Source organism: Protopterus annectens, chromosome 6.part0 (genome assembly GCF_019279795.1).
Source record: "Protopterus annectens isolate FY-2018-M chromosome 6.part0, PAN1.0, whole genome shotgun sequence".
NCBI lineage: Eukaryota > Metazoa > Chordata > Ceratodontiformes > Protopteridae > Protopterus > Protopterus annectens.
In genome coordinates this window covers 881,776,067-881,803,381 of record NC_056737.1, presented here as the reverse complement: position 1 = coordinate 881,803,381, position 27,315 = coordinate 881,776,067, and the positions used below count along the sequence as shown (strand labels likewise).

General features: G+C 44.1%; 1 protein-coding gene across 3 annotated transcripts in view; it reads right to left on the bottom strand.

The window, feature by feature from the left end:
* Positions 1-27,315, bottom strand: part of PPP2R5E (protein phosphatase 2 regulatory subunit B'epsilon) — a 2,371,886-nt gene that overhangs the window by 1,125,599 nt on the left and 1,218,972 nt on the right. For all 3 annotated transcript variants that reach the window (XM_044074552.1, XM_044074554.1, XM_044074553.1), the window contains exon 4: positions 12,807-12,908. In XM_044074552.1, coding sequence (XP_043930487.1) covers positions 12,807-12,908 — 102 coding nt within the window. The remainder of the gene's footprint in view (positions 1-12,806; positions 12,909-27,315) is intronic.

The window sequence follows — 27,315 nt, the reverse complement described above, 5'->3', positions numbered from 1 at the left end:
AAGGGAGAATATTCTTCAGAACAGTGGACCCAAAAGAAGCCTGTCCCTGGAGGCCAAATCCACTTTGTAATGAGTGATAAAGGTTTGAGGCCTTGCCCATATTGCTGCAGCACAAATGGTATCAATTGGTAGTCTTGCCCAAAAGGCAGCAGAGGTTGCTATAGCCCTTGCAGAATGACCTTTTATCTTTTCGGGGAGTTCTTTGTTCTGAGATTTGTAAGTAAAAGTAATACAATCTGATAACCATTTAGAAAGAGTGACTTTAGACACTGAAGCACCTTTCGTAGGGTCTGAAAAGGATATAAATAGTTGGTCTGATCTTCTGAAGTCCTTTGTCCTATGTAAAGAGAAACACAATTGTCTATGCACATCTAGTTGGTGTAGCATATATTCTGCTTTGTTGCTATAGTTGGGAAAAAAAGACTGGAAGTTCTATAGACTGATTCAGATTAGATAATGAGCATACTTTTGGGTAGAAAGGATGGGTGTGCTCGTAAGGATACCCTGTCATTGTGGAAAAGCATGTAGGGCAGCTTTGTCAACAATGCCTGTAATGCTGAAACTCTTCTAGCGGAAGTGATGGCTATCAAAAGAATCGTCTTCCATGTCAAAAATTTTAGGTCACAGCATGATGCGGGTACAAAAGGGGGAAGAATCAGACCGGATAAGATAAAATTTAGGTCCCATGATGCTGGTGAGGCTTTAATGGGTGGTCCCATGGTGCTGCTGAGGCTTTAATGGGTGGTCTTAATAAAAGAGTGCCCTTCAGAAAGACCTTGCATAGTCTGTGGGACATCAGATTTGGTCCTGATTCACTTGCATGGAAGTTAGATACTGCCGCTAACTGAACTCAAACAGTGGCTGCAGCTGCACCTATATTAAAAAGCTTTGTCAAAAACTCAAGAATGGAAGCTATGGGGGCAGAAAAAGGGTCAATGCGATTATTTTCGGCCCAAGCAGAAAACCTTTTCCATTTGCTCATATATAATTTCCTTGTTGAAGCCTTATGAGATGAGATTAAGATATATTTCGCTGACTGGGAAAGGTTAGGGAGCCTGGCTACGTTTGGACTTCAAGCAGCCACACTGTCAGTTTGAGAGTTTGAATAAAGGGATGGAGCACCCCTGATGCGCGAGTCAGAAGGTCCGGAACTGGGTCCAGAATCCATGGCTCCTCCTGTAAATAAGGCCACAGGAAGGGGAAACAGATTTGGCGAGGCCAGTATGGGGTGGCGAGTATTAAGTTCCTTCCCAATGAGCTGGCTTTCTGAAGAACTCTGGGCATCAATGGAAAAGGAGGGAAGGCGTAGAGAAGACCCGAGGGCCAATCATGTACAAGTGCATCCTTTGGTGACTCCCCTGGGGGGAATTAGGGCAAAAAAGCTGCTGTATTTGGCATTCATGGATGTGGCAAAAGGGTCGCAGCAAAGCTGGTCCCATCTGTGGAAAATAATTTCCGTTACTTCTTGCTTTAGGGACCACTCGTAAGGCTTTAGGATAATTTCTGCTGAGTTTGTCTGCCATCACGTTGGATTTCCCCGGGATGTGCGCTGCTATCAGAAAGCGTTGGGAGCAGGTAAGCCCACTGCCATACTCTCAGGGCCTCTCGATAAAGGGGGTAAGACCTGGTGCCTCCTTGTTTGTTTATGTACCAAACAACTGGCATGTTGTCAGTTTGTACTGCAATAGTTCCCAGTGGAAGAATGTCTTGGAATGCTTGCCAAGCTAAAAGCACCGCTCTCATCTCTAGGTTATCGATGTGTAAATGGGCCTCGTGTTCCTGCAAAGTACCTGGAACTGTCCTTCCCAGATAATTCCCCCCACCCACCCTGAGAAGCGTCCATGGTCACTGTGGCTAAAGGTTGAGGGAGAAGAAAGGGGCGGCCTAATGTTACATGACTGGAGTAAAGCCACCATCGAAGATCCTTCTTGTAGGATTCAGTTATCAACGTATGGTGGGATATGGGCAGTTCCTGCATGGACCACTGGGTGAATAGTAACCACTGACGTATTCTCATGTGTAGGCATACCAATGGGATCAGGGTAATTGCAGCTGCCATTGTTCCCAGTACTTTGAGGATTGTTCTTGCCTGAACTTTTCTTTTGGGAAGAATGTTTAGGATTTGAGATCATAAGACTTAAACCCTTTCGGAGGGATGTTTTGCCACCATATTTCTTGTGTCTAAATCTGCTTGTATAAAGACAGCATGCTGAGAAGGGAGCAAGACAGACTTTTCGTAATTTATTGTGATTCCCAGGTGAGAGCAGAGCTGCAAAATTATGTCTCTCACTTTTATTAGTAGATGCTCGGTGGTGGCAGTTAGGAGCCAGTCGTTTAGGTACAGAAACACTCAGAATCCTGGGCATCTCAAGTGAGCCATGACTACTGCCATACACTTGGTGAACACACTGGGGACTGCAGTGAGACCAAAGGGCAGAGCTTGAAACTGGAAGTGACTGGCTCCCAGCCGAAAGTACAAATGACTCCTGGATCACCTGTCCATCTTTATATGCCAGCACGCATCCTGGAGATCTATGGAGCACATCCAATTGTCTTTTCCCAGAAAGAGAAGTATTGACTGCAGTGTTACCATCCGGAAAGAATAACTGTGTAAGAACTTACCATAACCTTAGATATCCTTCTCTTCCATGTTGCAGTATTCATTGCAGAAGGGAGCTTGCTGCCTGCAGCGCCCCCATCTGGCCAGTATACCAAAGTCTTTGCTCCTGGAGGGTACGTGTAATGTCCCTTGTCAGGGCCATAAATCAACATAGGGTATACAAGTGACATCTGCATGTACCCTATTCAGAATGAACTGCCACATACAGTAGTACTCCTGTAGGTTAAGAGAGGGTCATAACAGGGGGACCCTTTAGACTTGCATGTAGACTAGACCCCAGGGTACTAGGTAGGCTGTGTTTAGTGGGGAGACTGGGAAAGGAAATGACTATGTCCCCACAGGTAGGTCAGCGTATGTTAGTTACGTAAAATAGAGGAGCAGGTGGGGGGGGGCTGAATACTGCAACACGGAGGAGAAGGACATCTAAGGTTATGGTAAGTTCTTACACAACTATTCTATGTCTTTCTATTCTCATGTTGCAGTATTCATTACAGTAGGGAGAGTACCAGAGCTTTAGGTATGAGCCTGGGTGGAGGACTCGGGTCCCTGGTTAATGAGGCCCTGAAGAATTGACCTGGCAAACTCAGCTCTGGCGGCTAGGTCCAGTTTGTAATGTTTGGTAAAGGTGTAGACTGAAGTCCAAGTGGCAGCTTCTAAAATGGAAGCGTAGTCAATCCCTTTGAAAAAGGCCGCTGAAGGCAGCTGCCCTGATACAGTGAGGTTTGACATAACCGTGTAAGGATTTTCCATGATAGGAATAGTACATGCCAATGGATTTAGAGATCCATGAAGAAATGGTCTATTTGGAGACTGCCTTCCCTAGAGCTCTTGAATGGAAGGAGATGAAAAGTTGGTCAGACTGTCTGACAGGTCTGGTTTTGTCTAAGTAGTACCTCAATTGCCTGTGGACATCTAAAGAATGGAGGGTCCTCTCTGAGTTTTGTGGATGAGGGTAGAAAACCGGTAGGTTAATGGTCTGGTTTAATGAGAATTCATTAACCACTTTGGGCATGAAGGGGGGATTAGTCCTGAGGGCAACTCTGTCTTGATGAAAAATAAGATAAGGAGAGGTAGCCAGAAGGGCTTGTATCTCTGATACCCTCCTGGCAGAGGTGAGGGGCACTAGTAGAACTGTTTTCAGGGTGCATAGTTTTAGGAATACTGAATGTGCTGGTTCAAAGGGTAGCAATGTAAGTTTTTCTAGTACAAAATTCAGGTACTCAGGTGGAAGTACAGATTTTCTGAGGGGTCTGATATGAAGTACCCCTTTCAGAAAAAGCTTGACTTCCAATCTCGAAGCCAGAGGAGGTGATATGGGCAAACAAGCAGAGATGGCAGATAAAAGGACTTTGACGGAAGAGTAAGTTAGTCCTGAGTGAAGCAGATCACACAAACAGGAAAGGACCACAAGTATAGAAGTACTAATAGGGTCCTGTTTTTTCCATTGACACCACTTGGAGAATCTGTTCCATTTAGATGTATAATTTCTCCTAGTAGTAGGTTTTCTGGCCTCCTGCAGAACATTAAATACATCCACTGAGTACAGGTGTCTGTAGGGGATTAGAACCCTATCACCCATAAGGTCAATTTCAGATTGTTCACCTGGGAGTGTAGTAGGGGATCCCCTGTCCTGTGTGAGCAGGTCTATTCGGTGGGGTAACCTGTGATGACTGCCCTTGGCTAGTAGGTGGAGGAGGGGAAACCAATGCTGTCTTGGCCAAAAGGGGGTCACCAACAGGATTTTGGGTTTGTCCCTCTGTATTTTCAGGAGGACTTTCTGAATCAGTGTGAAGGAAGGAAAGGCATAGAGGTACATTCCCTCCCAAGGAAAAGGGAAGTCATCCACTTTCCAAGTTTGTGGATGTGGATCCCTTGTGCAGAATCTGGGCATCTGTCTGTTCTTGGGGGAGGCAAAGAGATCTGCTTGTGGAATACCCCACCTGTAGATAAGGTTCAGGAACATCTCTCTGTGAAGCATTCATTCATGAGAGGGAGCTGAAGTTCTGCTGAGTGTTGTCTGCCATAACATTCTCTGAGGGAATATACACTGCTACCAGGTGAATCTGGATTGATAAGGCTAGGCTCCAAATCTGGGTGGCTAGGCTGCCCAGAGGGTAGGACTTTGTCCCCCCCTGCTTTTTTATGTGCCACAGGACTGTCATATTGTCTGTGATCACTTTCAGGGTTCCTGGCTGAAGAACTGATTTGAATGTTTGTAGGGCTAGCAGTAGTGCCCTCACTTCCTTGATGTTGATTTGGTCCTTTTGTCTTAGGTTGGAGCATTTTCCTTGTACAGTGAATTGTTTCTGGTTTATTAGTAGCACTGCCCCAAGTCTGATGCGTCTGTGGAGACTTGCTGTAGGGGGGCTGGAACCTGTAGGGGGGGTTCCTTGGTTGAGGTGAAGTGCTGATACCCACCACTGGAGTTCCCGCTCTAGACACTGAAGTAGAGGAAGGGGTGAGACCAGGGGCTGGGAGTGTTGGCTCCATAAGTTCTTTATGATCCACTGAATTTCCCGCATGTGTAGTCTTGCCAGAGGTAACATGGGTATAAGGGATGCCATGTGGCCTAACATTCTTAGGAATTCCCCAGCTGGCAAGGAGGAATGGGTGAGGAGATTCTTGAAGTATAGACAGATGTCTATGATTCTTTGGCCTGGAATGAAGGCTTTCATTGTTTGTTCTGATCCTGCATCCCAAGAAAACAAGGTCTTGAGTGGGGTTCGGGTGAGACTTTGTGGTCAATGGTAAACCCTAATTGAGTTAGGGTGGAAATCACCTGTTGTAGGTGGAGTAGAAGGACTTGGTGGCCTTGATGAAGAATAAGCAGGTTGTCAACATATGGGTATATCTGTATATCCTGTGTTCTGCAGTGAGCAATGAAGGATGCTAGACACTTTGTGAACACTCGAACAGTGGAGAGTCCAAAGGGCAAGGCAGAGAACTGAAAATGCCAAGAACCTTTTGCAAAGCAGAGGAATTTCCTGTACCCTGGATGTATAGGAGTGTGCAAGTAGGCATCCTTCAAATCCAGGGCTACCATGAAAGCCTGTGTGGGTATGAGTGGTAAGAGCAAGGGTAAGGTAATAATTTTGAAGCTGCGTACCTTGAGAAAGAGGTTTAGGAAAGATAAGTCTAGAATTGACCTGCATGGACAGTCTTTCCTTGGTACCAGAAACATTCTGGAGTAGAAACCTAAGTTTCTTTGTGGGTAGGGTACCTGTTCTATGGTGTCCTGAGCTAGTAGTTGTTGAATGACGGGTGGGAAAAGATGAGCTTGGTTTGGAGGTGGTTGAGGTATACCCTGGAAGGGGGCAACATCCACCAAGTCATGAAACATCCCCTCTGAATGGAGAGGACCCATTGTTCTGATGTAATTATCCACCAGGAGGGTAGGGAGAGGGTGAGACAAAGGGATAGGGGGGTGTTTGGATCTAAGGGTGGTAAGTCACAGTGGAGGTGGTCTGGTTTGGTCAGACTGACTCCGAAAGGAGGTGGTGGTAGAGTTGGTGGGAAACCTGGGAGTAGAGCTTTTCCTCACTTGTCTACATCCCTTCGACTGAGGAGCTGGGTGTGAGGACTGTCTTCTAACAAAGGAAGGTTTCTGGGGGGAGCTCCTGTGGTATCTGGGTATAGGGGATAACAGTAAATGTTTTAGGTTTTGAAGTTCTTTTCCATTTTCTTGAAGGGATTTGAGAAGCTCTGCTGAGGCTCAGCCAAACAGAGCCTTACTGTCCAGTGGTGCATCAAGTAATTTTGTTTGGACATCCATAAGGAGTGGTTGTAGTCTCACCCAAGAATATCATCTCAAAACTGAGCTTGATGCAGCAGATTTTGATGAAGCTTCCACAGCATCATAACTGCACTAGATGGAGTGCCTAGTAACTTGGGATGCTGTGAAAAGCAGGATGTTAATTGGGGCTTTAATGGGAGAGTCAGGAGCTTCAGAGAGAAGGGTAGAAGCTTTGGTGATGGTGTCCAGGACATACCTAGCCATATGTGTTTGGTAGTTGAGAGCTTATAGCCAAAGTAGAAGAGGTATACACTTTCTTCCCTAGTCTGTCCATGAATTTGCTGTCTTTATCCATCAGGTAGAGAGCGGCAGAAGGCAACTGCCTGGATGTTTTGTCAGCAGAGACTGCAGTAATTGCTGGGTCTGCTGGAGGGTTTTTAAAAAGGAACTAGGTGTCCTGAGGGACCTTATAGAAATGGTCCGGACGTTTTGAGGCTGGTGGCTGTGAGTCTGGAGACTGAGAAGCAGCTAAGAAGGCATCCTGGAAAGCAGGTAAAAAATGGGGCACAGCAGAAGGAGATGGTTGCTCCACTTGAAGAAGGTCAAAGTACCTTTTCTTGGTGTCAGATACTTCTGATGCCTGCCACTTGAAATGTTCCCTCATGAAGGAGGTTGCATCTCAAAAGGTGAATTCTTCCCCTGGGGACTCAGGAGTAATGAAGTCCTCGTCCTTTGGGGTAATGAAATCCTTGGGGGGAGTCAATTTGTGATTCATAAGTAATGGATTCCTGTGAAAAGGAGTAGTCTTCCTCTGACACCTCTAAAGGGGGCAGAGAAGAGGGAGCAGGTGGTAATTGCTGTGTCTGCAGGGCCTGGAATGCCTTAAAAAGACTCTGAAAATACTCCCCATCCAGGAACCGGTTGAGGCTCAGGATGCTTTAGTTTTTGTTTTCTCTTCAAGGGAGTACCTGGTGGAGAAAGAATTGGAGCGGTCGTCTGGGTGAAAGTGTAGGAGCAGGGCCCTACGACTGAATGAGCCGTGGTTCCCCTCCACCATCAGGATGTGACAGCATATTTGCCTTAGCAGACATACTTAAGAGTTTCTGCCATCCTAGCTTTCATTGAGGTTCCAGGGCCTGGCTTGGAAATGGAGGTCTGAGAAGATCCCGGGCTTTCATCAGCCTCAAGAATCTGCTCAGATGCCTGAGGCACAATGTGGGATTCCAGCCTGATTTTCTTGGCCTTCTTTCTCAGCGTCTCATCGGACGGGCCTAACTCCACCTTCCATACCAAGAGCAAGATATTGTAACCTCTGATTTTCCAAATACAGTTTTAATGGGGCCAGACGGCTACAAAGTGTTTTTGGGACAAAAAGATTTGCAGCTGGGGCAGGACGTATGGTCATGGGCCACGCCTAAGCAAAAAACACACTTTTCATGCGTGTCCTTGTGAGGAATTTGTCTTCCACAAGCACACTTCCCCTTTCTAGTTGATATGTACGTCTTAGAATTAATCAAAGACAAAGAAAAACCCAACAGGGCACTTATCTGTATCGGTAGATTGAAGCGGTTGTCTGGTCTGGAGCGGTAACTTTAACCGGTCTGAAAACTAGCGATCTGCTTTCGGAACTGGCAAACAGGAGTCTGACTTTCACTGCGGCAGAAAAATTCTGAAGAGGGTATGTGCAGATATCACTTTTATGCCCTACGTTGGTTTATGGCCCTGACATGGGACGTCTCAAGTACCCTCCAGGAGCAAAGACTTTGGTATACCGGCCAGATGGCGGCGCTGCAGGCAGCAACCTCCCTACTATAATGAATTCTGCAACATGAGAACAGAAGGACATCTTTGCTTTCTTCACTGATCTGTTTAATCTGCCAAGATCCAGGATGGGTCTCCAGTCCTATGTTTTCTTTGGAACTAAAGAACCTTGAGCAAGTTCTGGACCCTATTTGGTCTGCGGGGACTGTTTGGATAACTCTTTTTTCCAGCAACTTTTCGATTTCTAGAGTTGCCTGTTCCCTCTTACTAGGTGGAACGTATGGGATGTTCCTTATGTTTGGAGAGGGAAGGAAAGGGGTTTGGAGTAGCCTCTGGATACGATTCTTTGTACACACTTGTCTTTTCTGATTTTTAGCCAGGCTTTTGGGTACAAAGATAAGCGACCGCCGACTGCCTCTAGAGTGGATAGACGGGCCTCCTTTCAGGAGCGCTGAAAGGGCTTGCCAAAGAAGGATTCTCTGTCCCCCTGGTTTTGCGGACCCCCTCTGCCGCGTGGCCGGCATCTTCCTTTACTGCTTCCTACTCTGCCCCTGGGGGAAGGCTCACCACGTATGTCTTAAAAAAACTCTCTACAATTTTCAAAACAACACTTTTCTTCTCTTTTGACTTTTCGGATAAGGCCTAGAAGGTAGGGAAAAACAAACTCTTACGGCAGACAGAGTTTTTTATTCCTATTCACACCTGGTTAGTGTGTCTTTGACTTTACACGCGAGCAAGGACGAGCCATCGAAGGGGTCCTTAACAAAGGAGGACTTAAAGGGCTCTGCAAAGTTACACAAGTGCAACCAGGAATATCTTCTTAGGAAAATTCCTGAACCCGCTGCTCTACTCGCTTCATCAACTTGCATAGGAAATGAGCCTCATGGAGGAGTTTACCACTGAATTCAAGGTGAAGAGCTGGGAGGACACTCTATCCAATACCCCCGCAGCTACTGAACCCTGGAAAGCATTTCCTAGCTCCTTCAGGAGATCTCTCTGTAATCTGGTAAAATGTGTAAAGTAATTCAGGGACTTGAGTGTAAAGGTCGCTTAAGAGAAAGTGCGCTTTCCGTATCTGACCATCTTACAAGACTCTCTGTTCGGGGGATGGACAGAAGAGGACGTCTCTGACAATTTCTTCTTGGTGGCTGCTGCCGCCACCACCATAGCATCTACTGGGAGACCTTTTGTAAGAAAAGTTTTATCCTTGGGAGATGTAATGAATTTATTTGGCCTCCGAGGAACAGGTTCCACTGAGTCTGGAGTCTCCCATGCCTTTCAACAAACTAGATCCATGAGTTCATCGAAAGGCGGAGACACCCAAGTGGCGGAAGGGTGAGACCCAAAAGCCTTTAGGTAAAGAGACTCCTCCTCAGAAGGGCTGATGGGCTTCCAGCCACCTCTCTTCATAAGTACTTCTAGGATGTCTGCAAAGACATCCTCACAGGGTGACTGTGGGGACCCTTCTGACTCATCGAGGTCTGTATCAGAAGTGCTGGACTCTTCTGTGGAGTCTAAATGCTTCCTCTTGTAAAGTCTCTTCTGAGGGACCTCTTCAGAAGGGTGTTCTGGAGAGGTTTCGGAAGAGATGGGTTCACCCAATGGGGCATCCTGAAGCCTAGGGTTTCCACGTGTCTGTGGATGCAGTGTGACTGACACAGACAGCGGTGCCTTGGGGGGGGAGAATGTCAGGACCCGAGAGTGGACCTACTTGTGGAAACAGCACTTTCCTCATCACCTTGAAACCCTCCGCCCCTGATCCGAGGAAACCCCCGGCTCCGAAGAGCCAGAAGGCACAAAGGGATTGGCTCCAAGGCCGATGTAGGAGCAATGCTCACCCAAGCCGAGGACCCGAGAGGCAAGTTCGGATCAGACAACCATTCAATCCGACTCCCCTCCCTGGACACAACCGGAGAGTGTTGGCCCTTGGACTCCTCGAGTTCAGATGGAACCAAGGATGTCAGAGCAGAAGCCAGGCCCCAAAGATCATGGGATAAGTCTCAGCACAGATGGTTCCACTACAATCAATTCCAGACATTCCGTCTCCAGGATCCCGGTTTGGCTCTGAGGAGAAATCGATGTTGAAGGGGTAGTCTTGGTCGGTTACAAATCCCTATAGGTTGAAGCCGACAGCAGTTTGGCAAGTGCCGGTGTCATCAAAAGCCTCCACACCACATGATCCATATCATCATCAGAAAGGCTTCTGGAGTTCCAAGAGGAGGGAGCAGGAGATCTGGCTGATTGCAACAAAGGAGTTCTCAAGGTCGGAGAAACTGGCTCCAATTCCGGGGACCAGCTCTGTAAGTGAAACTCCAAGGGCACAGACACAGAAGTGTCCAATGAAATATTTTTCTGCCCCAGCAGTCTTTGGATTTGGAGACGTCATTTCTGTCAGTTTACTAACTGGCTCTGATTGAACTGAAGGAGGAGATGACCTCTTTCCTGACTTTTCAGACTTAGAGGAAGGAGAGTTGGTCGATTTAGAAGTGCCCTGACCTTCTTTAAGAGCTTCAGAGAAGAGGGTCTTCATTAAACCTCTCACAATCAGCTTATTTTTCCTCTCGAGCAGCACTCTATGGCTGAATGAGTGACAAAAGGCACAAGATTCCTGCAGATGATCTGCTCCAAGGCAGTATACACAAATAGTGTGACCATCAGTAATAGACATTTTCTGGTTACACTTCCCACGTTTTGAACCCCGAGGGTCTACTTTCCTTAGGTTCCTTAGACATTTTGTATCAGAGTCAAATAGCAATAACAACAATAATAATAATCACAGATAACTATTAAACTTTTTTTTTTTTTTTTTTAACAAAGAATAACTAAAATTTACAGCAGAAAAAAGGGTAGTCCTTTAACTCAAACGGGCAGCAACAGCCCTCTAATTTAAATGAGTTGAAGCTTTAAAGAGAAAAACACAAAACAATTCACAAGACACTCTAACTTAAACGAGCTTGTATTAACAAAAACACCAAAAGAAGCCTTCCAACTAAAACGGGCTTAAGGCAATAAACTAAAGATGGGATAGGGAGGGGAAAAAGGCCTAGCAAAGAAAAAACGATGGCCAGAAGCAAAAACCACAACAGCAAACACTCTAACTAATAGGCTAATAAAGTCTAGTACACTTCTTTCAGCTTTTCGCGGTTAGGGGTCGCCACAGCGGATCACCTGTCCACTCATGATTGGCAGTGGAGTTTTTACAGTGTACAGTTGCCAGCCCAGTGCCCAACCTTCCACAGAAGGCACACATATGCAAGCACGCACTCACACCTAGGGCCAATTTAGAGTGTCCAATCCACCTACAGCATTGTCTTTGGGATGTGGGAGGAAACCGGAGCGCCCAGAGGAAACCCACGCGATCACAGGGAGGACATGCAGACTCCGCACAGAAGGCACCCCAGCCGAGGATCAAAATGGAGAACCTCTTGCTGTGAGGCGACAACGCTAACCGCTGCACCACCGCGGCCGCCCTAATAAAGTCTAGTATACTCTAACATTTAAATTCAAGAGTACAAACTATTGAATAATAAGTAAATAAATTTCCCATTTAGCCAGAGCCAAAATAGAGTCACCCAATCTGTTTAGCAACAAACGAGATCTGGGGAGATTTCCTAGGGCATGATAGGATATTATAAAGCCACAAGCCAGTGGAAGACCTCGAGCTTTTGTATAGGCCAAGTTGTAACTGAGGATCGGTTCCAAACCCAACCAGTGAAGAATGAAGGCGAGATAAGACAACATAACATCAATCAGTTTCAAAGAATGAAACCAACTGTTGTATGGCACACTGCTGCCTTTGATAACGTACCTGCTTCTTTCATCTGCAAAAACATCTGCAGCAACACTTCTCCAAAAGTGAAGAGCTGAAGATTTTTGCTTTCCTTCCCTACTAAGAAAAAATCCACACTTAATCACCCCCCTTACTCTGAGCTGTTCAGATGTGTACTATCACAATATCTTCAACTTGTGTGAGTTATGAGTCAATTGTACTGGCTCCCTGACAAAAGAGCTCAATTCACACTCTCTCTCTCTCTAGTGGCCAAACAGCAGCACATGCAGTACAACATCTAGTACTATAAAAAAGTGGCATTTAAGATACTGTTATGTACTAGCACTGACATCCTACAGTTCACAAAATCTGCTATGTGAAGAGTCCGATACCTTTCACATTTAGACAGGAATGGCCTTAGGTCAACTGGTGCCCTAAGCAAAAGGGCTGCATCACTCCCCCCACCACATCACCCGGTGCCCCTATCCTGGTCTACCTACACCAAATAAATACTGGAAAAGTGCCCCTGTTAGTACGGTGCCCTAGGCGATCACCTAGTTGGCCTACGCCTAAGGCCGGCTATGAGTCAACACATTTAGAGAAGAGTAAATACACTGGGGCACAGAATTAAAAGAACAGTGTTTGTCATGTCTGCAGGAGGAAAATGCATTTTAAGAATTTTGAATGCTTTTCTACAGAAGAAAATCTACTATCATGCCTTTAGATTCACTGTCATTTTATGCCCACTTCCTTATGCTGGAAATTTAAGAAAAAAGGTGTTATGAAGTAAAATTAATAAACACTGCTTACATTGCGGAAATACAGTTTAAACATAAAATTGATCACTTACAATTCAAAAAACAAAGAGTGAGGTATATACAAAGATGTTCTGTTACAAATTAAGCAAAATATGAAAAAATAACCTGTAAATGTGGCCAGGATGCCTCAAGTGTGGGCTCATCTTCTTCAGGATCAAATTCATTACTATCACTTGGCGGTAAAGTTCTGAATATATTGCTAGATACCTGCAAGCATATGAACACAGTCAGACTGTGCCACCAATACTTAAAAATAAAACATCCAATGCATAATTCTGTCTACATACACAGATTTTTGTGGTACCCATGAAACAAACATTAAGTCTGAAATGTAAACCTGCAAGCAGAAAAAAACTGGAATGAACACAATAATATACCAATGCTACATATTACATTTAGAACACATGCACATAAAAAAAAATCAGTTTGCAAAGGTATTCTTCTTTACAATAAACGGTACGGCTGAAAAAATGTTTTACCAGAACCCAATTAATCCCAATTAATTAGCATTGTACTTCAAAAGTTCTAAATATAGTTTTAGATACATGCCCAAAACACCAAAAATAGTCAATATCTAAAAACAGACTTTTACACCACCTAAGAAACTTAAAAGTCAAAGATCCATATGCTGTCAAAGAAAATGCCAAGTTAAGATGCATTCTTTCTTGTGTACAGCTACCACACATTATTTCTGCAGTATATTGGCCTTGGTGTGAATTTCTGAAAAACAACAGGTTCATGTCTGACACAATGTTGCACTGCAACAGTTAGCACTGCCGCCTCAGAGCACTTGCTTCTCCACACTGATTCTCAGTCTGGCTCCTCCTAAGCAGCCTCTGCGTGTCCTCCATACCTTTCAAGTGTACCTCATTACAAGGAACGTACCTCACTTGGGGTCTTAAAAAGTTCATGTTCCTCGAAGTTCCTCAAAGTTCCACATTGAAAGAGTCTGTCACACATTCAGTGTTAGGGATTTTTTTTTAAGTGAAATCCATGGTAAATAGAAATTAATTCATTACAAGGATCTTCTTTATAAGTAAAACCAGCATATTTTAACCATCTTATGACCTTCCTAGTTGAAGTTGTTAGCAAGCCATTAGTATGTGTTCCACATATTGCCCATTTGTTCCACATTATGAAGGCGAGTGTTCCTCATTTTGGAGATGGAAGGTTGAGAGCTATGATGTCCTCCTTGTTTCCATGTGGGGTTTTGCTGACGGCTAGCAGAAAGGGGGGGGGGGCAAAATGCAGATATGAATTTATACTGGCAGAAAACATTAGTGACAAGGATAATCCGGGTAATAACAGACTCCTTTGTCAATAGTATCACTGTGTTTGATTCATGCATCTTAAGATCTTTAGTGAGAAATTTTATCATAAATTATACCACAAACAAGGTGATTGTTGTAATACCTGGCACTCATGATATCTGTCCAGAGATCAAAGAAAATCTCAGAACAATTAGTGATATACATTTGATTAATAAAATAATCAAACAACATGCTGTTATAAGGTCCTGGTGGGCTGAATGGCTTCTTCTTGAGCAATATGACTAACCATCAGATTCAATGCCTCACATATTTATTCCAATATACACTTGTCATGGTTTTCGATCTGCAGATTTGGAAGTCTGTACGTGTTGCTCCAATACTGAAAAGCACCATTGCAAATGTAGGTAATTATCAACCAATAAATCTACCAAGCAATGCTGGCAAGTACTTTGAAAGACTTATTCAAGTCATATCTTCTTTGTTCAAGCAAAGTCTAAACGTGAATCAACATAGTTTTCCTGACGATCCGTTCTTTCCTCACTAACCTCTTCAGTTTTCAAATGGATCTTGTAGATCATCATCAGCTGGCAAACCCTAATCTAATTTTCCTCGACTTGGTCAAGGCATTAGATCTTTTGCCTCATACAGAAACATTCATTCTTTGCTGACTGGGTTATTCCCATTAGGCTAGTGGCCTCTTTTTCAGGGGAGACCTGAGATGGTAAATATACAAGGGGAAATTTGCCCAGGGCTCTGGGAAACTTCCCCTACCCTTTTCAGTTAGTTCGATGGAATCTTTAACTTCCACCTGAGCTACCATCAACTAAAGCAGATACTATCTCGATCAATGACTCTGAAGGACAACATACTCAGTACTCAGTCATGCAGCATCCCCCTATAGTGGGCTGCAGTGTCAACAATCCATCTATCTGGTGTGGAAATAAAGTCCACAACACTCTGCACCAAAGGCAAGTGTGTTACCCACTGCACTGTAATTACAGTCAGCAGACACCATTAATAAAAAAGAAGTTACGTACTCACCATAATGTTCCATCTGAACTGTTGTTCTTCATTTGTCTTCAACCTGTGGGTTAGGCACAGACCGAGATGGCCATATTCAAGCTATGGTGCCGAAACTGAGCTCCTCCCCTACCCATACTGCCCCCCTCTCTCACACTACCTCAGATCGAGTTTGCCTGACAGGCTCCTGACATAATACCATAGAAAACCATGTTGACAGCTAATAACCCCTTGAAAAGAAGGCATAGAGAGAGAGAACAGAAGGCCTCATCTGCCATGCCAAATTGCTCATGGTAAGGGGGAAGGGAAGGTTGAAGACAAATGAACAATTCAGATGGAACGTTAAGGTGAGTACATAACTTCTTTATGTGACATTGTTGTCTTCATTTGATCTTCAACCTGTAGACAGAGTTCCCAGCTACTTGAGCCCTGGGTGGCCCTAAGCAAGGATGTTTCAGACCATGGTGGAACCAAAGGAAACTCTGTTCCTAGATGAAATATCCAATTTGTAATAGGATATGAAGGTGTGAGACCTAGCCCATGTAGCTGCAGCGCATATCTCATCAACTGGTACTCTAGAGGAAAAGGCTGATGAAGTAGACACAGCCCTAGAAGAATGTGCCTTCACTGCAGAAGGAAGAGAAACATCATACTTGTCATAAATAAACATAATTTATTTATTTATTTATATTTGTTGACCAGGAGTGTCCGACTGGACGTAGGTCCATTTTCAGCAGAGGCCTGGGGAGAAAAGCTCCACAGTTAAAATGAACAGACAGTAGTTGCATTGGATTACATAGCAATTACTTACAACATATTTACAGATGAAAAACATAGTACATCAGTAGACAACTAGAATCTTTATCTGTGAAGTACATAACAGACATTAACAAATGTTACAATAAGAAGTTCCTGCTGTATAACAAGTACTAGGCTTATGAGCATCTGAGCTTGCTATAATCAAGGTAGTTAGTGGAGTGGAAAGAAAGGTAGTGGTTGGATGGGGTGGGTGATATTAGAGTGGGAGTTGCAAGGGCATAGCCAGCATGTTTTTAGGTGCGTTTTTAGTAAAGTTTTGAAGTGGGTGCATGATGATATGGAGGTAATTGTGGGTGGGAGGGAGTTCCATAATTTGGCTATGGTGCAAGAGAATAGTGCTTCACCAGCAGAGTTAGTTTTAGTTGGCTTTAATGATCAGCAAGTGATTTTTGTTGCTGGATCTTAGTGGTCTGGTGGTGCGATAGGGTTGGAGTAGATTCTGGAGGGATGGGACATTTACTGGATGGTTTACTAGTTTGTGGGTGAGTGAGAGTTGATACCATTGAAGGAGGTGAGGGAGTTCAAGCCAGCCCAGTTCAGTAAGTGAGAGACAGTGGTGACTACGGTAGGATACCCCTGTGGCGAATTTGGCGATTTTGTTGTAGCAGGTCTCTAGCTTGTTTAGATCGCATTGCCTTAGGTTGGTATATATTGGAGAGGCATAAAGTAGGGTGGAGATAAGGTGGGAATTTGCAATTGAAATCTTTGCTGCTTTGGTGAGAAGTTGCTTATTTCTGTATAACGCTCCTAGTTTTTTGTGGACTTTTTTTATGATCATGGATATGTGAATGTCAAATTTTAGTTTATTGTCTATTTCCACTCCTAGCAATTTGGTTGGGTATATAGTGGTGTTGTCTTTTGCTGTGATGTTAAAGTGAGAGTTGTTCTGAGTATGTTTGGTGGGTTGGAAGATGAGTAGTTTAGTTTTGTTTGGGTTGAGTATTAATTGGGCATCGGATAACCAAGTTTCAACAGAAGAAAAGGCTTCCTATGTGACTTTTTGCAGTTTGGGTAGGGACTGGGCTGAGCAGATGATGGTTGAGTCATTTGCGTATTGTATGAGTGTGCCATGTTTGGTGGTAGAGGCTAGATTATTGGTGAAAACAGAAAAGAGTAGGGGTCCAAGGATGGATCCTTGGGGAACCCCTATGGAGACAGGTAGTTGGGGAGATATGTCATTCTGCCATACAATGGATTGTTGGCGGTCAGACAGGTAAATCTGAAACCAGTTGGTGACTGATTGTGAGAAGGATAGGTTATTGAGGACAGAGATAAGTTGTCTGTGTGGGACCATGTCAAATGCTTTAGATAGGTCTAGGAAAGTAGCAGAGGAGAGATAGCCATTGTTTTTATGCTGAAGGATAGTGTTAGTAAAGGAGAGTAAGGCAGTGGTGGTGCTATGGTTTGGTCGGAAACGATGCTGAGTATTGGAAAGGAGGTTGTTAGTAAGGAGGTAGTCTGAGACCTGAGAGTGTATGCATCTCTCTAGTATTTTGGAGAGTGGAGAGAGAATAACTATGGGGCAGTAATTGGTTAGTTCTGTGGAGGGTCCGCCTTTGTGGAGGGGAATTATATGTGATCCTTTCCACAGTGTGGGAACGCAGCTTTCTGACAGAGATCGGTTAATCAAGATGGATACTTGTAGGCCAGAGCATCAGCTGCGATTTGTAGGTATTCACTTGGGAGGTTGTCTGCTGCTAATTTGGTGAGCTTAAGTTTAGTTAAGAGTTTTTTTTTATGTTGGAGGTAGGTACAGGAGAAAAAAAGAGAAGGAGTAGGGAGATTACTAGTTGAAGATGTGGGCTGGAGGGGAGGAGGGTTGTGTTGTTTAGCTAGTGATAGTATGGTTTGTGTGAAGTGTGTGTTGAATGTGGTAGCAATATTTTCTGAGGAGTGAGGGATGTTGGAAGGAGGGGTACTGACTTTACCTGGGTGGAGGATGGAGTTTATGGAGTACCAGAATTGTTTGGGGCTGTGTTGGGAGGAGTCTAGGGCAGACTGGTAGTATTGGAATTTGTCCTGTTTTATTAGCTTTTTGACTCTATTGCGTAGTTCTAGGAATTTCTGTCTAGTTGAGGGGGTTTTGGTTTTGCGCCAGTGCTCCCAGGCTTTATCCCGGTTTTTCATTTCTGACTTAGTGGTTTTCTGTAGCCATGGGGAGGGTTGTGCTTTGATTCTAGAAAGTCTTATGGGGGCATGGTAATTAAGAATGCTCAGGAAGGTAGTATTAAAAAATTCAACTGCGTCATCAAGACTGAGGTACTTTACAGGATGCCAGTTACATTCCTTGAGGGATGAGATGAATGTGAGTGGGTTAAAGTTTAGTTTTTTACGTATTTGACGGTAGATGACAGGTTTAGCTTGGTATAGGTATTTTTTGAGTAGGAATGTTGGGGAGTGATCACTGAGGCTATCTGATAAGCAGCCTGTTATATATGACTGGGGGCTCTTACTCACTAGTATCCAATCCAGGGTAGTGTGCTTGCTGGAGTTTCTATTTATCCTGGTTGGCGACTGAACTAGTTGGGTGAAGCCATGAAGGTTTACATGATGGGTTGGATGGTTGCCAGAACAGGATTGTCAGTCAATACTGAAATCACCTAAAATGATAGTTTCTTGGGGGAGATGGTGGGTAGACCAGCTGAGGAGGTTTTCTAGTGGAGGGATGTTTTGGCCAGGTGGGAAGTAGCATCCAGTTATGTTGATGGTTTTGTTTTGGTTTATTTTGAGGTTGGTATATATTATTTCTTCATTGCCTATTTGTGGAGCTGATGATTTTAAGATCTGGATGTTTAGATGCTGTTTAAATATTATAGCTACACCGCCTCTTTTCTTGTTTAGTCAGTCTACTCTTAGTATGCCATAACCTGTAGAGAGTATTTGCTCACTGGTAATGTGAGGTTTTAGCCAGGTTTCTGTCAGGATGACTATATCTGGGGAGTACAAGTCTATGGTGGCATGGAGTTCATGGACTTTGTTGGATATACTTCTAATATTTAGGCTTAGTAGAAGGAAGTCACTTGGCTTTCTATTGGCTGTAATATGGGAGAAGTTGTGGTTTCTAGTCTGATTATGAGGATTGGGGTTGGAGATGGTAGGGCCAGGGTTGGGGTGGATGTCTCCACTTAGGGTTAGTTTTGATATGCATGAGGTTATTAGTTTTCTCAGTTTCTGAATGTGTTTGTTTATAAGGGAAACTTTATGATTTTGCAATCCAGTTGGTGATGGTTACCTTGGAACAGGTGATCCCAATCTGGGCTTAGAAAATGATACAAACAGCTGATTGGACTTTCGGAAAGATTTTATTATATCTACATAGAAACGGAGCTACGTACATCAAGCATGTGTAAAAAGAAGTTGTGATCTTACCATAATGTTCTGTGCTGTTCATTTTCTTTCATTCATTCATTTCTGATGTGTGTCGGTTCCGTCCTTGAAAGCGGAAATTTCTGATAAGTACTCCGAAGAGGGAGCACCCTGTGCTAAGGCATCCTGAGGCTCCTGTGCTCGATGTCCCAATGCGGTGTTCTGTGTCAGCTGTGGCTCAGAGGGAGGACATATTTGGTGCGCCAATGCCGATGGCTTGCCTGTAGAGGAGAGAGCCCACTCCAATTCCTGGAAAGCAGGTCCGCCTTAAGAGGGATGGGAGCCCGGAACACAGGATGACAACCTCAGAACCGGGGTCATCCCTGCTCTGATGAACCCACTCCCAAGGACGGAGTGTCAAGGGGACTCGGTACCATCAGGACTCCTGGACCTGTGGTAGCTGGCACCATAAAAAAAAAAACGGTGCCATACCAGACACACCGGAGCCCGCAGTGCAGTCCTGATCCTGAGGATGACCTGACTCAGAATGAGTCGAAGGCCAAAGGGTCGACTCCGGAACCACAGTGAGATCCACCAATGGAACCGAAGGCATGGGAACCATAAAGGGTGCCTGTGCTGAAAACTTTGATGCCTGCAAGGAGGTCAAAGTAGGAGAATAAGATGGAGTCCGTGGAGATAGACTACCAAGTCCAGATGGGAAGGGGGTTTTGGAAGGTGTAGCAATCCCTCTGGCAGTCAAGAAGCTGGCCTACAAGCTGCACCATGTCTAATTCCGAAAGGCTCCTGTTCGATCTTGTAAATATCCCTGAAGGGGAGTCAGGACATTCTAAGAAAGAATGTTGCCCCAAAGAAACAATCCACCGTAGGGGAGTATTGGGTCCATGTAGAACGGTCTATCGGCACCACAGTCTCGAGAATGGAGACCTGTATTGGAGGATGTCCGGCACTGGGACAGACACTGTAGGCAAGTTTGGGGCCGTAGATATGGTCGGTGCCGTGATCGGTGTCAAGGTTAAAATTTTTAATGATGGCACCGAGGTATAAATTTGCAGTTTAGGCAATATCGGTGCCATAGACATTGTCAGTGCTGTAACAGACACAAAAGACACAGTTTTTGTAGATGGTACCGAAGACGGTACCATAGAAACCAATTTCGGCTCTGGAGCCGACAAAGTCAGTTTTGGTACTTTTTGTCTTGGTTCCTGTTTTCTATCACCTGAGGGTGAAGAAGGAACCGAATGCGTTCTCTTTCTGTCCTCTTTTCTAGGAGGTGGTGAACCCTCCGAAGCAGAAATAGCCTCTGAGAAGGGCGACTTAAGGAGGCCTTTCAAAATTAACTTATTTTTTCTCTCATTAACGGTTCGAGAGCTGAACGCTTGGCAAATGGTACAAGAAGGTTGGATTGAAAGATGAAGAACCCCCAAACAATATACACAAGACACATGCAAGTCACAATTTCGCATTTTGCGATCACACTGGTCGCAATGTTTGAAACCTGACGTTCCTTTTTTCTCTGACAAACCGTATATCTAATTAACCACAAACAATAAGAGAAAGACAGAGGAAAGTTTTTATTTTTTAAAGAGAAAAGAAAGAGAGGGGAGAAATACCAACAATGGTATTCAAAAATGTACCTTAGAGGGTAAGGGAAAAGGCCGTACCACCAATGGTACTTAAGAATTACTGAGAAGGCAGTTGAAATAGAGAGATAAAGAGTGGGTAAACTAACGATAGACCATGGAAAAGTATATAGACTGAAAAAGAAGGAAAATTATTCAAAGTGGTTTAAATATGAAAACACTTTAAGTACTTAGCTGAGACAGCTTGACATGGCTTTTTGACTACGTGGCAAACGAGATCTGTGGTAACAGCGAGAGGGGCACTATGAGTAAAAGCTTAGCTCGAGAGTTTTTTGGCTGGCACGAGCCTGTTATAAGGCCGACTCTGTTCCAAAGATGGAACAGACACTCATCAGTAAGGAGCAAAGATTAACATCAGATTTGATATTTCCCTTTGTTTCGAAACTCTGAAAGGAACACAGGAAGGTGAATGACCTGATTAATATTCTTCTCTGAAGTGACCTTGGGCATGAAGAAAGGGTTTGGCCTGAGAGAGAGACACGATCTTTGTGAAATATAAGGTACGGAGGTTGAATGCAAACGGCTTATAATTCAGAAACCCAGTTAGATAAAATAAGAGCTACCAACAAAGCCTTTTTCGATGACAGGATTTGTAGATCCACTTTTGCAGAGTACTCAAAGGGAGACAACACCAGCACTTGTAGTAGAAAGGTTAGGTCCCAAGAGGTGTTGGCTCCTTAACTGGAGGCCATAAAAGAAATGTTCCCTTCAAAAAGGCTTTGCACAATCTAGAAGCGGCCAAAGAAGAATCCTCGAGTCCGACAATTCTGAAACCCTGCTAGCAGATGTTATAGCTACTAAGTCTAAAACCGAAGGTATAAAGGCAGTGAAAGGATCCACCAAATTGTGGGACGCCCAAATGGAAAACCTCTTCCATTTGTTAGCATAATTCTTCTTGGTAGATGACTTGAGCGGAAAGCAATATATGCTTCACAGGAGAAGAAAGCCCAGGAACTCTAGCCATCACTGGAACTGCAGAAGCCAAGCTGTGAGTTTCAGGCTTTTCAGATCCGAATGATAATCGTTCTCCGGATTGGAAATCAGATCTGGACATTGATCCAGAATCCAAGGAGGACTGACACAGAGACCAAAGAAGAGGAAACCAAACTCAACGAGGATCATGCTGCACCTCGACCTCTGTGTCTTCTGAAGGAATTTCGACATAAGAGGAAACGGAGGATAAGCATACAGCAGACCGGGGGGGGGGAGCCAAGCATGAACTACAACATCTCTGGGAATCCCTCCTCTGGGAAGAATCAGGACAAAAAACTTGCTGCACTTGGCGATGGAAGGTGAGGCAAAGAGATCGTAGTAGGGTTGACCCCATTTCTGGGAGATCATGTTCACCACTGACAGTTTCAGAGATCACTCGTGAGGAAAGAAAATGGTCCTGATGAGTTTGTCTGCTAGAATGTTGGAACTCCCCAGAATGTGCGTTGTGATAATATGGCGGCCTGAGGAATAAGTTATGTACTTACCATTACATTCCATGTTTGTAGTCCATCTCGCCTACATTCTTGCTGGATGGGTTTGGAGCCGAACCTCGGGTCCGACTCGGCCGATACTAAAGCTAGAGAGCTTTTACTGGCTCGATGCTATCCCCTATACCATGGTGCACCACGGCAATTCCCCAGATCTTGTTTGCAAGAAAGTAACTAAATACATAATAGTGATTATACTATCAATAACTATGAACATATAACAAAAACATTTTGTTTTACTATCCATGGCATGTGGACAGACAACTATAACAAGGTCAGACAGCATAATGGATAGTCCACCAGTTCCTCTGGGATACCAGAAGGGGGCAGGACGGTGGGACGCAAGAAAGTAGGCGAGATGGACTACAAACATGGAACGTTATGGTAAGAACATAACTTCTTAATGTTATGTAGTCCTACCTCGCCGTAATTCTTGCTGGATGGGACAGTGTCCCCAGCACCTTTACCCCGGGGGGCTCAAGCAAAGAGACTCTTTAGCACAGTGGACCCAAAGGATGACCTGTCCCGGGAGGCCAAATCTAATTTATAATGAGTGACAAAGGTATGAGGTCTTGCCCATGTAGCTGCTGCACAAATGGTAGCAATTGGAAGTTTGGATTTGAAGGCTTATGAGGCTGATACTGCTCTAGTTGAATGGCCTCTTACCTTAGCAGGCAATTGTTTCCCAACACTTTTGTAAGAAAATGAAATGCAGTCTGAAAGCCATTTAGACAGAGTTACTTTGGAAACAGGCAAGCCTTTGTTTTTGTCTGTATTCTGATTTATTACTGTAATTGGGGAAGAATACTGTTTAGATTATGTTCTGAGCATACCTTAGGGAGGAAAGAAGGATTAATTCTTAAGGAGATTCTGTCCTTATGGAATACAATATATGGGGGTAGAATGGTCAGAGCTTGCAATTCTGAAACCCTCCTAGCAGATGTTATAGCTACTAAGAACAATGTCTTCCAATACAACAATTTCAAGTCGGATGAAGAAGATGGTTCAAATGGTGGAGAAATCAATGAGGTCAGAAAGTACAGTTGTGTACACTTACCATAAATGTAGATGTTGGAGTGTATTCACTGTTGCAGTCATTACATTTGGGTAATCTGCTGGCAGGTTGCCCTCAGTCGGCCTGAATAACAAAGTCTTGGGTCCTGCGTCAGTTGCTGTCTCCTCTTCCATGATGTCAGGTCGTCAGGGGTATAAAACATGCAGCCGACGCCATTTTATTCAGTTTTTCTTGCCACAGATGTCAGGTGCCCCCCAAATGGGGAGCAAAAAAAAAAAATATATATATATATATATATATATATATATATATATATTTATAAATAAACAGAAATATACATAAATGCACTTTTAGCAACATAAACTTCACCTTCACCTAAAAGCAAATACACCACAAAGGCTTTAGAATATAGTGAAGGAAAGAGAAGTTATAGAAAAGGGGGATGGCGGGTGGGTAACCCAGACTGCAACAGTGAATACACTTGAACATCTACATTTATGGTAAGTGTACACAACTGTACTAAGTTTTTAGTGTTTCACTGTTGCAGTCATTACATTTGGGTAGAATCCCAAAGCTATGAATGGGAGGATGGAACTAAACAGCATTAGGAACGGCTATAAGGCCCTGCAGAAAGTGGCAAAGCCTGCCCTGGATTTGGAGAAGAGAGGCAAATGATAATGTTTTGTGAAGGTATGAACAGAGCTCCAAGTAGCAGCTTCTAGAATGTCTTTGGTTGGAACTCCTCTGAGAAAAGCTGCCGAGGTAAAGGCAGCCCTGGTGGAATGTGACCTGATCCCATTGGGCACAGGTTTACCATGGCGCAAGTAGCAGAAACGAATGCAGTGGCTTATCCACTTACAAAGAGTCTGCTTTGATATAGCCTTCCCCTCTGATTCTGCAGGAAATGCCACCAGTAGTTGCTCAGACTTTCTTAGAGATTTGGTCCTGTTTAAGTAGAATCTTAGTTGTCTGTGTAAGTCCAATGAATGCAGAATCCGCTCCCCCTTGTTCTGGGGTCTATATTATATCCTCGAACGCTTAAAAAAGCGAACGCTGATTGATCGAACTTATTTTCGCGAAACTGCAAAATATCGAAGCAGCAGAAACTCAAATTTTTTCCTAGAGAAAGAATTTGGTTTTCTTTTTCTGTTGCTTCGGTATTTTCAGTGTTACGGTGGAAAGTTACCGGTCAGATTCAGGTAAGTGTGTGATTGTGTGGATGTGAGTGTTAGGGTGATTTAGGTGAGTTCGGGTTAGGTGTGTGTGTGCAATTGAGTGGACATGAGGGTTAGGGCGGATTTAAGTGAGTTAGGGTTAGGGAGCGAGTGAGGTGAGTGTGCGATAGTGACTGACATTAGGGTTAGGGTTTAGGTTAAGGTAAGTGGGTAGTTAGTGGTGTGTGCATAGTTTAGTGTAGGGTTAGGTATCAGATTTTAGGTGTGTGTGGATTTCTGTTTGTTTGGTGTGCTTGTGTTGTGTGTATGTGTTTTGGATCAGCGATTTTTTTCCCTGGGAAAAAAAATCGCTGATCTGACAGTTCAAGATTGTAAGCTTTCGCTTAAATTAGGTTGAGCAATCAGCGTTCGCTTTTTTAAGCGTTCGATGATATAATATAGACCCCTTGTTCTGCGGATTTGGGTAAAATGTTGGCAGGTGAATTGTTTGGTTAAGAGCCACAGTGGATACCACCTTAGACATAAAAGAAGGATTGGCCCTGAGGGACACCCTGTCCAGGTAAAATGTAATAAAAGACTCCACAGCCATGAGGGCCTGTAGTTCTGAAACCCTTCTTGCTGAAGTGATTGCCAAAAGGAAAGCTGTTTTCCAAGATAAAAACTTTACATCCGCAGTAGCTGCTGGTTCAAAAGGAGGCAGGGTGAGTTTTTCCAGCACAAAATTGAGGTCCCATGCAGGAGTTGTTCATCTTCTGTGAGGCCTTAAACTTTTGGCCCCTCTAAGACACTGTTTTAGCAGAGGATGGGAAAAGATGGGAGGCTCCGTGCTGTAATGAGCCGAGATGGCAGAGGGATGGATTTTTATTGAAGAAAAAGATAGGCCCTTGTCAAGCATCTCAGTCAAGTATTGTAAAATCTGAGGAATATTTGGTTTTGCTATGTCCGTTCCTTGTGCTTGGTTCCAAGCAAAGAATCTCTTCCATTTATCAGCATAAGATTTTCTAGTACTAGGTCTTCTGGCTTCCAAAATGACATCCATCACAGATTTACTGAGAGGTGTTGTTTGAATAATTACATGATCAGCCATGCTGCCCGGTTCAGAGGTTGGAGCAGAGTGTGCAGAATTTGATTTTTCTGCTGAGACAGTAGATGAGATATTTGAGCTAAGTACCAAGGAGGGAGTTGAGACATATTCCTTAGAATTGGGTACCAGTGCTGGCGAGGCCAGTCCGGGGCAATTAGGATCATTTTTGTTTTTTCCTGTCTGACCTTTAGTAAGACCTTGGGGAGAAGAGGCAGAGGAGGAAAGGCGTAGACTGATAGGTTTTTCCAACTGAAGGATATGGCATCCACTTTCCATGCTTGTCTGTGATAAGTCCTTGTGCAGAATTTGTCCAGCTGACAATTTTGGGGAGATGCAAATAGATCTATATCTGGGCTCCCCCATATCTGTGTTATCCTGCTGAAGACTTGTGGATCCAGTTTCCACTCGTGAGGGTCCATAAGAGTTCTGCTTAGATCATCTGCCAGGGTATTTTGTTTTCCTGGCAGGAATTGAGCTTGAAGATGTACTTGGGTAAGTCAAGGCTGTGTCCCCACAATGACATGGCTAGTCTGCAAAGGGGGTAGGAATGTGTACCCCCTGCTTGTTTATGTACCACATAACTGTGGTGTTGTCCGTCTTTATCAGTAATTGTCCTGGATGAAGTAATTCCTTGAAGGCTGTCAGGGCATTCTGAACAGCTATCATCTCTTTCTGGTTGATATGCAAATGCATTTGTTTTGGGCTCCATATGCCCTGAATGCATCTCCCCGCCAGGTGGGCCTCCCAAGCATAGTCTGATGCGTCTGTAGTTAGGGTTTGGTTGGCAGGGGGTAGAGTGAAAGACCGTCCTTTGTTCTGCTGACATGTCTCTGCCCACCAAAGAAACTCCTGTTGTAGGCAGGGAATGAGAGGAATCATTGTTTCCAGACTGTGACAATGTTGACTCCTTAAACTTTTTAGGTACCATTGAAGTTTCCTCATATGCAGTCTTGCATATGGAATTAGTAGAATGCAGGATGCCATGAACCCCAAAGCCTGCAGAATTTGTCTTGCAGATAACTGGGTTTTCGTTGCCATCTGCTTGAAGTATATAGTCAGTTGCCTTTGTTTGTCTGGCGTAAGTTAAGCCATCTGGGCAGTTGTATTCAAGCTTGCACCAAGGAATGTAATTTTTTTAGAGGGTACCAGCTGGAATTTCTTTTCGTTTATTGTGTACCCTAGGCATGTTAGAAGCCTTTTTACAAACACCATATGCTGAAGAAGAATGGCCTTGTTTTCTGCTTGAATGAGACAGTCATTCAAGTAAGGATGGATTTGTATGCTTCTTTGTCTGCAAAATGCAATTACTGGTGCCAGGCACTTTGTAAAGACCCTGGGCACAGCAGATAAGCCAAAGGGCAGTGCAGAGAATTGGTAATGCATAAAACCTGTCTTGAAGCGGAGGTATCTTCTGCACAATTCCCTTATTGGGATATGCAGGTATGCCTCTTAAGTCTAGAGTCAGTAACCAAGCGTTCTTGCCCAGCATGGGCAGTAGCTGTTAAGTCAGCATTTTGAATTTTGGGATGTCCAAGAACGTGTTCAAAATCAATAAGCCCAGTATTGGACGCCAGGCATTGCCTTTTCTGGGTACCAGGAACAGTCTTGAATAAAACCCTTGTCCTTTTTCCTGGTCTGCAAGTGGGTTGAATAGCCCCCATATCCATGAGGGACGTAACTTGTTTCTGAGCTTCTGCCCATTGATTTTGTGGCAGATCTGGCCAACCGTTTGGAATTGGCAAAGTATGGAAATGAAATCTGTACCCCTGGGATACTATGTTT